General features: G+C 45.3%; 1 protein-coding gene across 7 annotated transcripts in view; it reads right to left on the bottom strand.

The window, feature by feature from the left end:
• Positions 1 to 12,831, bottom strand: part of SIPA1L1 (signal induced proliferation associated 1 like 1) — a 238,188-nt gene that overhangs the window by 26,535 nt on the left and 198,822 nt on the right. For all 7 annotated transcript variants that reach the window (XM_089521800.1, XM_089521802.1, XM_089521799.1 and 4 more), the window contains 2 exons: positions 9,316 to 9,434; positions 812 to 930 (listed from right to left, as the gene is read on the bottom strand). In XM_089521800.1, the coding sequence (XP_089377926.1) occupies positions 812 to 930; positions 9,316 to 9,434 (238 nt within the window). The remainder of the gene's footprint in view (positions 1 to 811; positions 931 to 9,315; positions 9,435 to 12,831) is intronic.

Below are 12,831 nucleotides of genomic sequence, written 5' to 3'. Positions count from 1 at the left end.
CCAATTAGCTTGCAACAGCAATTCATATCCCAATCAACAGCGTAGAAAGGCAGCTGTATGTAAGTTAAAACAAATGATAAATGAACTAGTTCAGCAAGCAGTAACATAGTACTTAAGGATTCACCCTGTACTATGTAGCGCAAGGTTTAAGGTATCAGTTGTTTGGAATCAGGCTAGTACTTTCCTTTTGTGGTTTAAAGGTTCGCTTTCCCCTTCATTATTTGGATATTGTTAAAATGGTGTTTTCTTTGTACTTTTCAAAAATGCAAGCTAGCCAGTAAAGTCTACACTTAAGCACCACAAGGAGCTAAGACTTGGAGTATAAATACAGAAATATTCAAATTAATGCAAATGTCAAGAAAACAAAACAAAATAAGAATGAGGTTATAATTAAAAGATCTGAAGGTAAGCATGTATATGGACTAATTGCATCAGATCATTCGACTTAGTACAGTAAAAATGGTAAGTCACCAAGGTTTCGTATGTGGAATAGGGCTCTAGGTACAGGGATCTGAACAGCAATCTTATTTCTGGAACAATCAAGGTTCCCACAAATCCTGAGCCTATCATACACTGCTTTGGAACAAAACCTTGCTTCTGAATTGGAAAGAAAATGTTTCTATTAATAAACTTTATGTTAAAGCTGCATTTAGCCTTGAAGTACTGGGGGCAGCTCTGTTGCTGCCACCTTCATACTCTAACAAGGAAGTATAGTTCAAGAAAAGTACAGGCTTTTAAAGGATATCTTACCTTTTGAAGAACTGCTGAAAGAGCAAAGCGCTTTAAATAACAAATTTAAAAGCGAACTTACATGGCCCTGCCTATTTGGAGACAAGTGAACTACTGGATCTTGCCTCATCAGTCTTCCTGTGGGGCTCTCTCTGAAGGATGGCAGCACCTTTGACATTGCAGGGAGATGGCAAGTTGGTTCTGCAATATAGCATGGAATACATTTGCCTTCAGGAAGCTCACTTTATCCACTGCTCAGCATTAAAAGAAAGTTGAGAAACTGATGTAGGTCTGCTGAGAACCAAAAGCAGAATATGACATTTCTTCACTAATGTTGCTGACCTACACAACAGCTTTCTTTAAAAGCTGAAGAATCCTAATTATTTTTAACTACATAGGACTGTATCTAATTGGTGTCCTTCTGCAGACAGAAGCCAATTTGATCCAGTGGGGGCTTCTGTTAGTGGAATTTGGAGGGAGGTGGTTTCTGACAGTTTGTCCATTCCTTCCTATTTTGCCTCCCATTGTGACCTGAAGGGTCCCTCATTTGCTTCAAACAAATATACTGCAGTGGGGGCAGGGAAGAGGAGAGGGAAAAAAGGATAGCACAATCTGCCCCCCCCCCCCCCCCCCAAATTCTAGTAAAGTAATGTTCACTGGATCAAAGAACCTTCTGTCAATGGAGGGACACCAACTGGACACAATGGGTAATTTCTATAGCTGGTAATTTAATTTGCTAAGAATGTAAAACTACTTTTAACTGCATTAAAGCAAGAAACTACTCAAAGAGAGGGCGACAGGTAGTACTGTACTAGCTTTCTTTATATCAAAACCGCAAACTCTTTCAACCTTTTCCATTTTCTCCAAGTTGGTATTAGGGCACTTTACTTTCACAACATAAAGGCAGCTATGTTAACTGCCAGCATCAACACACAACAGAGGATCTGCAAAAGTAATTCCAAAAAAGATTAAATGTACACGTGTTGTTACCATCTCAACAGTATGAAAGCACATGTGATGAAAGTATTCTGACAGAATGGAAACTAGAAATCAGTATAATCACAGGTTTTCCTGTTAAGCAGATATGGGGGATGGGGAATCACCAGATGGCTTTAATAATAAGACACAGCTCACTGAGCCTCTGAAATTGCTAGAACAAAAGTATATCTTTATATCTTTTCAATCTGAGAATTGTATTTCATTTCCCAAACTCCCGAGGCATTCACTGAATACTTCGATCTTAAAGCCTATCTTATGTATACAATCGCTGTCTATTGTGGCAACAAGAAAAATAGTAAGAGATGAGCATCTTTAGTTTCTTTAGTCACTCACTTTCTAACAGTCAGCTGACATAAAAGACAGAGCCATAACTGACCCCTTCCCTTCCTTGACAATACTAGCTGGGAATTATTGATACTTGGGAGTCACAGGAGGAAGCTTCCAACTCATAATTGTCCCAGAGACCAACAAACCTTTTTGCCTTTCACGGCAGCATTATGAGAAGAACAGGTTGCTCACCTGTAACTGTGTTTCTTCGAGTGGTCATCTGCGAATTCACACAAATGGGTTTATTCTGCGCCTGCGCAGCAATCCTCGGAAACTTCTAGAATCTCCAGGCAGAAAGCAATGTATCTTTCTGCAACTTTTTGGCGGTAGCCCCGCCCACCCATATATAAGGCCCCTGGTGGCCCGCTCCTCTTCAGTTCCGAATGAGCCGCTAATCAGCGCGGCACCAAGCGTTGTCAAATGAGCAGACACTGAGGGGATGGATGGGCGGGTTTGTGTGAATTCGCAGATGACCACTCGAAGAAACACAGTTACAGGTGAGCAACCTGTTCTTCTTCTTCGTGGTCTCTGCGAATCACACAAATGGGTTTAGACTAGCGAGCTGTAGTCTGTGGAGGAGGGAGTGTCAAGATCAAACAGTCACATGACAATAAATATGCAAACTAATACCTGAGTGATTTATTTACAGTAGACAGGTTAGTGCATGGCAGACAGTAACACTGCCCTCCCAAAGGCTGCATCATGCCTGGCCCTTGCATCCATCCTATAATGTCTAATGAATGTCAATGGCTGGGACCAGACAGCTGCCTTACACACATCCTCAAGGGGGATCCCAGTCAAAAAAGCTGAGGATGCAGCTACCGCCTTAGTTGCATGGGCTCTAATCCGACCTGGTAGAGGCTTCCCTGCCAGTTCGTAGCAAAGGTGGATGGTGTTGGCCACCCACTTGGAGAACCTCTGCGGTAACACCGGCAGCCCCTTCTTAGCTTCGGAGTAACACACAAAAAGTCTCTCTGAACGCCTGGAAGCAGCAGTCCTGTTCAGATAGAACGCCAGCGCCCTGCGGACATCCAGGGCATGGAGTTGGCGCTCAGAGTCTGTGGTCAGATTGGGAGCCAGAGTCGGCAAAACAATGTCCTGGTTGATGTGAAAGGCAGACACCACCTTAGGCAAGAAAGTGATGTCTGTACGGAGCACCACCTTGTCCTTATGGAAACGAAGGAAGGGTTGGTCCATCCTCAGGGCACACAGTTCACCAGCTCGGCGGGCTGACGTGATGGCTACCAGAAAGGCCGTCTTCCAAGTCAGGAGTCTCAGGTCCGTGGTAGCTAAGGGCTCAAAGGGCTTGGATACCAAATGTGCCAGGACGGTGTCTAGACACCACTGCGGTGTAGGGTCTAGAATCGGTGGATGCAAATTGTTGAATCCCTTAAGGAACCTCTTTATGAGAGGATCCCCAAACAGGGAAGGTTTGTCCTGAAATAGGTAGTGAGATGAAATGGCTGACAGGTAGCACTTGATAGAACTCAAGGAGAGACCTGCGCCTGTTAAAGTCATAAGGAATTCCAGGACTACCGGGATGGAGACACGGGATGGTGGAATGTCCTTTGCTTGTAGAAAGGTTAGGAACCTATCCCATTTGTAGGCATAGGACCTCTGTGTGGATGGTCTTTGTGCTGCCTTAATGATATCCTGTACACCGGATGGAAGTGTCCTCAGGATCGTATCCTCCATGCTACCAATGGGAGAGATTGCATCTCGGGATGGTGGACTTGTCCGTCGTGGAGAGATAGCAGGTCGGGCCGGTGCTCCAAGCGGAGATGGTCTTGCGCTCGTTGTAGGAGCGGAGCAAACCAAGGCTGCCTGGGCCACCACGGGATTATCAGGATTGCGTCCGTGTGGTCTGCCAACATCTTCGAGAGGACCCATGTGATCAGAGGAAACGGAGGGAAGGCATACAGGAGGCCCTGAGTCCAATTGAGCTGGAAGGCGTCCCCTTCCGATCCTGGCTCTCTGTACCTTGAGCAAAATCTTGCAGTGTGGGCGTTCAGCCGGGAGGCAAACAGGTCGAGGAGGGGGGTTCCCCAGCGATTGAAGAGTCGGGACACCACCTCTGGATGCAGTCTCCACTCGTGGCAAGTGGAGGGTGACCTGCTGAGATGGTCTGCAAGGTCGTTCTGGTCGCCGGGCAGATGGATGCATTGCAGCAGAATCCTGTGTTTTATACACCATTCCCAAATGCGGATGGTGACTGACAGCAGAGTCCTCGACTTTGTACCACCTTGTTTGTTGAGGTAGTACATGACGGTGGTGTTGTCGGTGAGAAGAAGTACCACCTTGCCCGCGAGGACCGACTGAAAGGCTCTGAGTGCTTTCTCCACGGCAAGCATTTCCAGGACGTTGATGTGGAGAGTAGCTTCCGCCGGTGACCATTTGTCCTTTATTGTAAGGTCCAGTGTGTGGGCGCCCCATCCTTGCAGGGAGGCGTCCGTAGTCAGGGAGAGATCTGGCTGAGGGGGTAGAAATGGCATCCCCACACAGACGTTGTCGGATTGGAGCCACCATCGTAGAGACCTCTGTACAGTCCTCGGGATGGTGAGCAACTTGGTAGCCGTGTCTCGGATGGGGTCGAAGACGGAGAGAAACCAAGATTGAATGGGTCTGAGGCGCAGTCTGGCCCACGGTGTGACGAAAGTGGTGGAGGCTAGGTGTCCCATGGCGACTTGTACGGCACGGGCCTGAAGGCGTCTTTGGCGGAGGCAGGGCTGCAGGGATGTACGGAGGGTTTGGAACCTTGTCTCTGGAAGGAATGCCCTCATCTGTACAGAGTCCAGTGTTGTTCCTATAAAGTCTATTCGATTGGAAGGAGTCAAGTTGGACTTGTCGAAGTTGACCTGTAATCCCAGTGCTTGCAGCAGGGATAGGGTGAATTCGAGTTGCCCGAGTAAGATGTCCTTGGAGAGCGCTGTGAAGAGCCAGTCGTCCAAGTATGGGAAGACTGTGATCCCTTTTTGACGCAGGTACGCCACCACGGGAAGACCCTGGGAGCTGTGGAAAGGCCGAAGGGAAGGACCCGGTACCGGTAGGCATTCTGGCCGACGGCGAAGGTGAGGAACCTCCGGTGGTCCTCCAGGATCGCAATGTGGAAATAGGCGTCCCTCAAGTCCAAAGTCACGAACCAGTAGCCTTCCTGCAGGAGTGGTAAAATAGAAGCAAGGGTTACCATCCTGAATCTTTTGTAAATAATAAATTTGTTAAGGGCCCGTAGATCCATTATGGGTCTGAGGCCAGAGTCTCTCTTCGGTACGGTGAAGTATCTAGAGAAAAAACAGCGCTTGAAGTCAGAAGGGGAGACGGGTTCAATGGCGCCTTTGTCCAACAGAATGCGCACTTCGTCAAGAAGGGTGTCCGAGGGGGCAGTGGAAACAAAAGCTCCAGTTGGTGGGAGCTGGGAAAACTCTAGGGCATAGCCCCTACGGACGATGTTAAGTGCCCAAGAGTCACTGGTAATGGCGGCCCAGGTGTCAAAAAAGGGGCTCAGCCTGTTGGAGATGACGAGGTGCGCCGGAACCCATCAGAATCTCTTCTTGCCCCTGCCGTCCTTCTTCCTATAGCCCTGTTGGTATCTGGGCTGGGAAGATGGACGCCTGTCGGTTGGAGGAGCAGGTGACCGGGAGGATTGGCCTTGAGGCTGAGTGTCCTGATGGTAGGGACGGTCCTGTGGTTGGAAGCGGTAGTGGCCGCCTGGATGCCAGGGGCGCTGACTAGTGTACCTCTGTCGGGGGGACTTGGAAGCGGAGGATGACATACCGTGTTTTCTGGCGGCAGTCTTCATCCTATAACGGAAGCTGAGTTTCTCATCCGTGTCCCGGTGAAACAAGCCCGAGTTGTCAAAGGGCATGTCTTCTATGGCTGCCTTCGCTTGTGGAGTGAGGTCTGAAGACCGGAGCCACGCGTATCGCCTGAGGGCTATGGAGCCAGAGAGGACCTTTGATGCACAGTCCGTCGAGTGCCTCGCGGAGATGATCTGCTGTCCGCCTATCAGGTGGATTTCATTCCTGAGTGCAGACATCATCCGCCTCCTGTCATCCGGCAGGTCAGCGATGGTGGGGTCCATCTTCTCTACGAGGTACTGCACGTAGGCCCCCATGCAGGCCGCGTAGTTAGCCACCTTCAAATCCAGGGCCGCTGAAGCATAAAACTTCTTAGCTAGGCCATCCAGTTTCTTACTGTCCTTGTCGACTGGAGAAGACGAGGACTTTGGGACGAAGGTGGACTGGGCTCCTTCCACGACAGCCGAATTAAGCTTAGGGTGGTTGGAGAGCCAAGAAGGTGCCGAAGGAGTGACCCGATAGAGGTTTTCAATCCTACGGGATGTCGACGGGATGGAGGCCGGTGCGTCCCAGGAGCGTTTGGCAATTTTCTCTAGCGATGGGAGATATGCCAAGGCTGGTGGAGCTGGGGCGGAACCGTGGATCCTTCTCTCCACCGGGTCGAGGGCATCGTCCTCGGGGTGGGCGACTTCTAACTTCAGGGCATCCGCCATCCGGATTACCCTGTCGGCAAAGGACCTGACGTCGTCTGTAGGGGACGGAACCGCAGGTCCCTCCGGGACGAATGGAGCCTCGTCATCGTCGGAAGGTGATGCAGAGCGTGGGGATCTCGATCTGGATCTTGATGGAGATCTGCTACGCTTCCTGGGCGACAAGTCGGTGGTGGTCAAGTCATCCAGCCCGTGGGAGGCATCAGTGTGGCGACGGTCCCGTGAGCAGTCCCGGATGTTGCGCCGTAGGCGGGACGGATCTACCGGGATAAGATACTGTCCGGTACGGTGATCGAAGACGAGATCTGGGAAGGCATCAAACAGGTCCTGGTCCCGTTCCATTGAGTCTGGACAGTCCGGATCTAAGGCGGCATCCGCCTCAGCCCCTAGTGGGGCCCGATCCTTCCTCGGGGGGGAGCGGGGGCGCTCTGTGTCCCGTCTGGCGGGACGTGGTCTCACCACAGGAGAGGGAGAACGGGGTCTAGCCCTCTGTGGGGATAGGGGAGCATCGGAGTCGTGGAGCTCCCCTTCAGACTCCGAACCCAAGTCCACGATCTGCAGGGCGTCCGCCGGTGCAGAGAGGTGGCTCGCAATGAGGACCCTGGGTTCCAAGGGTATAATCCGGGAAGACGCCGGTACAGGAGTCGGGGTCTTCGCCGGTTTGGCCACTGGGGATGTAGACGGTGCTGGCCTCGACTCAGGCGGAGGCACTGAGACCGTACTTGGAGGGCCCTTGCGACGGCTCTTGGCTGGCGGAGATGAAGAGCGGGCCCGTTTCTTCTCGTGGTCGGAGCGTTTGTCTCCTCTCTTCTTGGAGGCCCTGGGAGCGTCCGCGTCTCCAGAACCACTGGGCTGGCTCAAAACCTTCTCGTAGAGCGCAGCCTTAAGTGTCCGGTCCCTGTTTTTTAGGGCCTGGGCCGACATAGCTTTACAGTGGGGGCAGTTGCCAGGAATATGGGACTCCCCCAAACAAAGGACACATTTTTCATGGCCATCGGCCTTAGGGATTTTCACCCCGCACTTAGTGCACTGCTTGAAAGAGGCCATGGTAATCAAGTCCGTTACCGGTCCAAGGTCAAGCCGAAAGATCACGTAGAAGACAAGCCGATAGGGAAAGTCCGAAGAATGGTCAAGTGAAAGTCCGAAGGTCAAATGCCAGAGATTCAATTGTGGAAAGAGCAACAAGATGCAAGTGAAGTTCCTCGAGCTGCTTAGCGCGGCGGAATGAAGGAACTGAAGAGGAGCGGGCCACCAGGGGCCTTATATATGGGTGGGCGGGGCTACCGCCAAAAAGTTGCAGAAAGATACATTGCTTTCTGCCTGGAGATTTTAGAAGTTTCCGAGGATTGCTGCGCAGGCGCAGAATAAACCCATCTGTGTGATTCGCAGAGACCACGAAGAAGAAAGGTAAATTTCCTCCTCAAATTGATATCTGGTCTTCCAAGTTCTATACAGAAGCGGAGTCTGGCTTATGTAATTTCTTACTTTTGGAAATCTAGCTGTGTTGTCTCAAAATTTCTTTGGTTTTGTTTCTAAAAAGCCAGACCAAATATCTTCCAAGTCCCTGTTGTTCCTTTCCCTATACTCCCACAGTACGGTACAGGATATTATTATGTGACCGTTTAGCTTGAGAACTGTAAATCATGCAATGGACCTCCCAGACCCAGCAGATACCAGCCTGGATGCTCTGCCCCATACCCCACTGCCATCCTTGATTAAAACTAGTCACACTGTATCAGTATCACCACTATATAAAATTCTTATCATTGCCTCAGTAGGACCTCCTTGTGTCAGGTCACTGCTTCAGTGCACAGCAGCTACAAATGAAGGGAACAGGTCTATGTGCTGAAAATCTAAATGAGGGCTTAACAATCTAAATCATAACTGAATGCCAAGGATTTGCATTGGTAAGTATGTTTCTGTCACCTAACAATTTAATGGCCAAGTGCCATGAAAACAAACACGGGGGTGGTAAGTGCTTCTCATTCAACTTTAGACTGGTTTACATACATTTTGGTTGCAATTTTAAAGCCTGCATTTTCACACATTCAGTGGTGAAACAATCAGTTTGCTTGTATATCACACCATTTGAGACTGAGTATCACAAAAGGAGCTATAAACAAAGTGAAAATTAAATTATGCTGATGCCGTATCGAATGAAGATGAGGGCAAGCAAATAGCAAGACCAAGAGGTAAATGTACTTTCTTCAACAAATTCTTAAAAACCTGCTCCAGGGATTGGTCTGTTATGGTTTTTTTAATGATTAAAAAAGAAAAAAAGGAAAAAGGAAAGCTTAACATATATTGGTCTGTGCAAGGTTTTTGCTTTTGTTTGTCCAACAAGTGATTTAAGATTTCCTGGTCCTGCCAATTTTTGAAGTTAGATTCTATACAGCCACTGAAGATGGCTTTAAGACCATACAGAAGCTGAAATGTATTGGTCTTTTTTCAAACAACAACAATAAAAGAACCATCTTTTGAGCATCTTGAGATATGTCTACAGTGTTTTTCTGCAGATTTTATCAGATGCTTTCATTTTTGCATCCTATATATGATGTTCACTAATCTCATAAGATTGCTAAGTAAAATATAAGTGAAATGTAGTAATTCATGCTGATTAATTGGTAAATGCTGAGTAAATTTTAACAATAAAATAATACCTTATTGTAAGAGATTATCTTAATATTATGAGGGAATGCATTCCCAGTGTCACTGTGATGAGTATCATTCAATTTCGGAAGGAAATGTTTACTTACCCATCTGGTCAGCAATGCTGTCCTCACTTCTCTGCCAGCAAGGGGTAGATTTGCCGCTGCCACTAGTATCTGTGTTCTGTCGGTCAATAGATGCAGGGGATCTTCGACTCATTCCAAATCTGTGTAAAAGAATCCCAACCATTCTTAGATCCTAAACACAGAAAACATTTAGTTTTTTTGTGGGGTTTTCGGGCTATGAGGCCATGTTCTAGAAGAGTTTGTTCCTGATGTTTCACCAGCAGCTGTGGCTGGTATCTTCAGAGAATGCTGGAATGGAATAGAGTGGGCTATATATACTTTTTATAAAGTCCTGCATACTGTGCAGCTGCAGACAAGTCTACACAGGGACCACCAAGGAACACAAGAGACACTGCAGACTGGGTCAGCTAGAAAAGTCAGCAGTAGCAGAAATGTTATAAACCATCCTGGCATAAAATGCTGTTTGAAAACACTGAAATTCTGGACCGTGCCAACAACTATCAGGTCAGAATGCACAGAGAAGCCATTGAAATTCATAAACACCTGGACAATTTCAACAGGAAAAAAGGAAACCCTTAAAGTAAATAAAGTTTGGCTACCAGTCCTGAAAAACACCAAAATCATTTCCCAGCAAATGCAAATGAAAACCACCCTGGATCAGGGTTTTTCCCAGCAGACAATGGATCACTAAGTAAATGGACACCTTGTAGGCCTTGCCACTGAACAACAGAACAATACACAGATTAACATGCAAACCACTTCCTCTCAACCAACAGTATATATACTCCATGCTCTTCCATGTCAGCATTCTCTGAAGATGCCAGCTACAGCTGCTGACGAAACATCAGGAATAAACTCTTCTAGAACACGGCCTCATAACCCGAAAAAGCCACAAAAAACTATGGATGCCAAACGTGAAAGCCTTTGACTTCACAATGGAAAATACTGTTTACATCAAACATCTCCACTGAATACAATGAGAAAACAAACACATAACCAAAACCCATAATATTTTCTTTGCTTTGGATAAATTGCTGAATTTTGTTTTAGGGATTATAAATCCAAGAACATGTTTAAACTGCCATACGACATTCATATGTGGAAACCACAATCACTTGTCAGATACAGGCAAAAGCCAGGATTTCAACGCTTATAATGATAAGTAACTCAAATTCTAGTGCCCTTTTCTGCTCAATTAAGAGTTTAAAAGATGGACTCTTAAAAACAAATATGCATTTTACTTCTAATTCCACTGCCAGTACTGACAACACAACATCCCATTCCAAAGATTACTGGCAAAAGAAAATGAAAGAAAAGCAAAGGGAAAGAAATGAACAGATAAAGGAAGTTAAAGTTATACCTAACTATGAATTGGCTACCCATCTTATCAGCAGATCTCCCAAATGAGAAAATGCTACAACAGAGCTATGAAGATGCAACATCCATATAGACAAGCAACTGCATGATGGACCACTTATATTTGTACACTATCATGGTACAATCCACAGAAAGTCCTGTTACCACAGAAGCAAAAATATGAGTTTATAAAAAATCCTGCCCTGAGACTTGTAATTTAGCAGGAGAGGAAGAAAAAGTACATGAGGTTGCATAGACTTCCACTTGTATGACAGCACCCTAGATGCAAGACATAGCTCAGAAAGCCAAATGGAATGAGTCTCACACTCTCCTATTTTAAGGCAGGAGCCTTAGCCCAATCTTCTAGCATATATCCAACTACATAGATAAGAAATCATATTTTAGGAGCAAAAAGTTGTACAGTATGCATTTTAAAAATAAACATGGTTAACTGATAAAAATAAAGATGGTTATGTAATGGATGAGAGTCACATCTTGTAAATTTCTGTCTTTTCATGACAACAGATTTTGGGAGGGAGAGCACATTTGATTGTCAATAACCTCAGTCACTGAAATGTTTTCAGGAAGTGGCTTATTGTGCATGAATTTCTCCTCCTTGCTTTAGTCACTTCACAACTACTCTCAATGTTTTGATTGCTGCTTGTATGAAACAACAGTACTCTAATTTCTTACATACTAACAAATTTAAGTGTGTAGATCTGTAATCACTAGATTCCAATCATTTCAACCATTCAGAACTGTTGCTTCCAATCAAATGTATCATTCATTTTAACAATTACATAATCCCCTATGGATTATTGTTTCAGCACTGGTTATTAGACATAGTTTGATATAGGATGAGGGTGAGCTGACATAAACTGAACATGAAGATGATAATGGAAATCAGTCTGCCTGGTGACCAGAGGCAGAAACCTTTGCTTATGAAAGTATGTCCTGGTTACTCATCTGTGCAGGTTTAAGAGCATAAAGATCCTGCTGGATCAGACAAAAACATTTCTAGAATAAAAACCTGTTACATGCTGTAGCCAAATAACTGCCTACAGGAAACCTACAAGGGAAAAAAAGGCAACAGCTTTCTCTTCTCAGTGTTCACCAGTATCTGGTATTTAGAAACATTTCTGTTTCTCTATTTCTGGAAACAGTATAAAGCATTTATGAATTTAGTAATCGCTGATAGGCTAATTCTCCATGAATCTATGCAGTCCCTTTTTAGAGGAATTAATAACAAGAACAAAGCTGATACGTGCACATGCTTTCAAAATCTTGAACGTGCACTAATACTGTGGGACTATAATTTGCAAATGGAGACAATAAAGAAACAAGTAAACATAGCTTTTGCCTCTCACTGCCTTCTTATGTTCATCTGCAGTGTTCAACTGCAATGTTAAAATGCCAAGATCAAACACACAGCTCCAGTATAATATCTGCCATCCTTCTGAGGATAAAATTAGAGGAGAGAAAAATGAGAGGATCAGCTCTTACAATTTTTAACTTGTTCAGATTATTTCACTGTTTTTAACATGTTTAACCTCTTTTACTGCTCTTTGTAAGTTGCCCTGAGATCTCTTGATATATGTTTGGGTATAACTGTTTTAAAAATAAATAAATAAAAGTAGATAAAAGCACTGTCAGGATGCATCTTCCTGTTAAAATGATAATTCTATATGTTGGAACCTAGACACTTCAATCTGTCTAACGGATGTGGTTTTATTTCAACACCTGAACATTCTCTCTCTCTCTCTCTCAGACACACAGAAATATACACAACAGAAGCAAACTCTAACTGTGAGAAGTTTTCCAGCTCAAATTGTGATAATATGACCGATATCAACTGCTTTTCATAATTTTCAATTAGAATCATAGAATCTGGGAAGACAATCTTATTCCTTTAAGTAAAAATGGCCATTTTGTATATACTGCCTCTGTCCTTTATATTGGCAAATAATTGGGGAGTTGGATAGATTTCAGATTTCCTAACAGTCTTCCACCTCCAACTACACCTCTGTTTGGTTATCTACTTGCCCGTTTTGCATGAATGAAAGTTTCTTTTTAAACAAATTTATGGAACACTCTGAAATGTACCAGTGTTTCCAACAACTGTTTCTATTTCAATCTCTTCATTTAAAATATTTAATGTCTGCTACTTAATTTGTGAAGTGT

Source organism: Sceloporus occidentalis, unplaced genomic scaffold (assembly GCF_023333645.1).
Source record: "Sceloporus occidentalis isolate IW3139 unplaced genomic scaffold, rSceOcc1.0.p SCAF_4, whole genome shotgun sequence".
Classification (NCBI taxonomy): Eukaryota; Metazoa; Chordata; class Lepidosauria; order Squamata; family Phrynosomatidae; genus Sceloporus; species Sceloporus occidentalis.
Note: the sequence above shows the minus strand (reverse complement) of the source record. Positions and strands in the feature narration are given on the sequence as shown.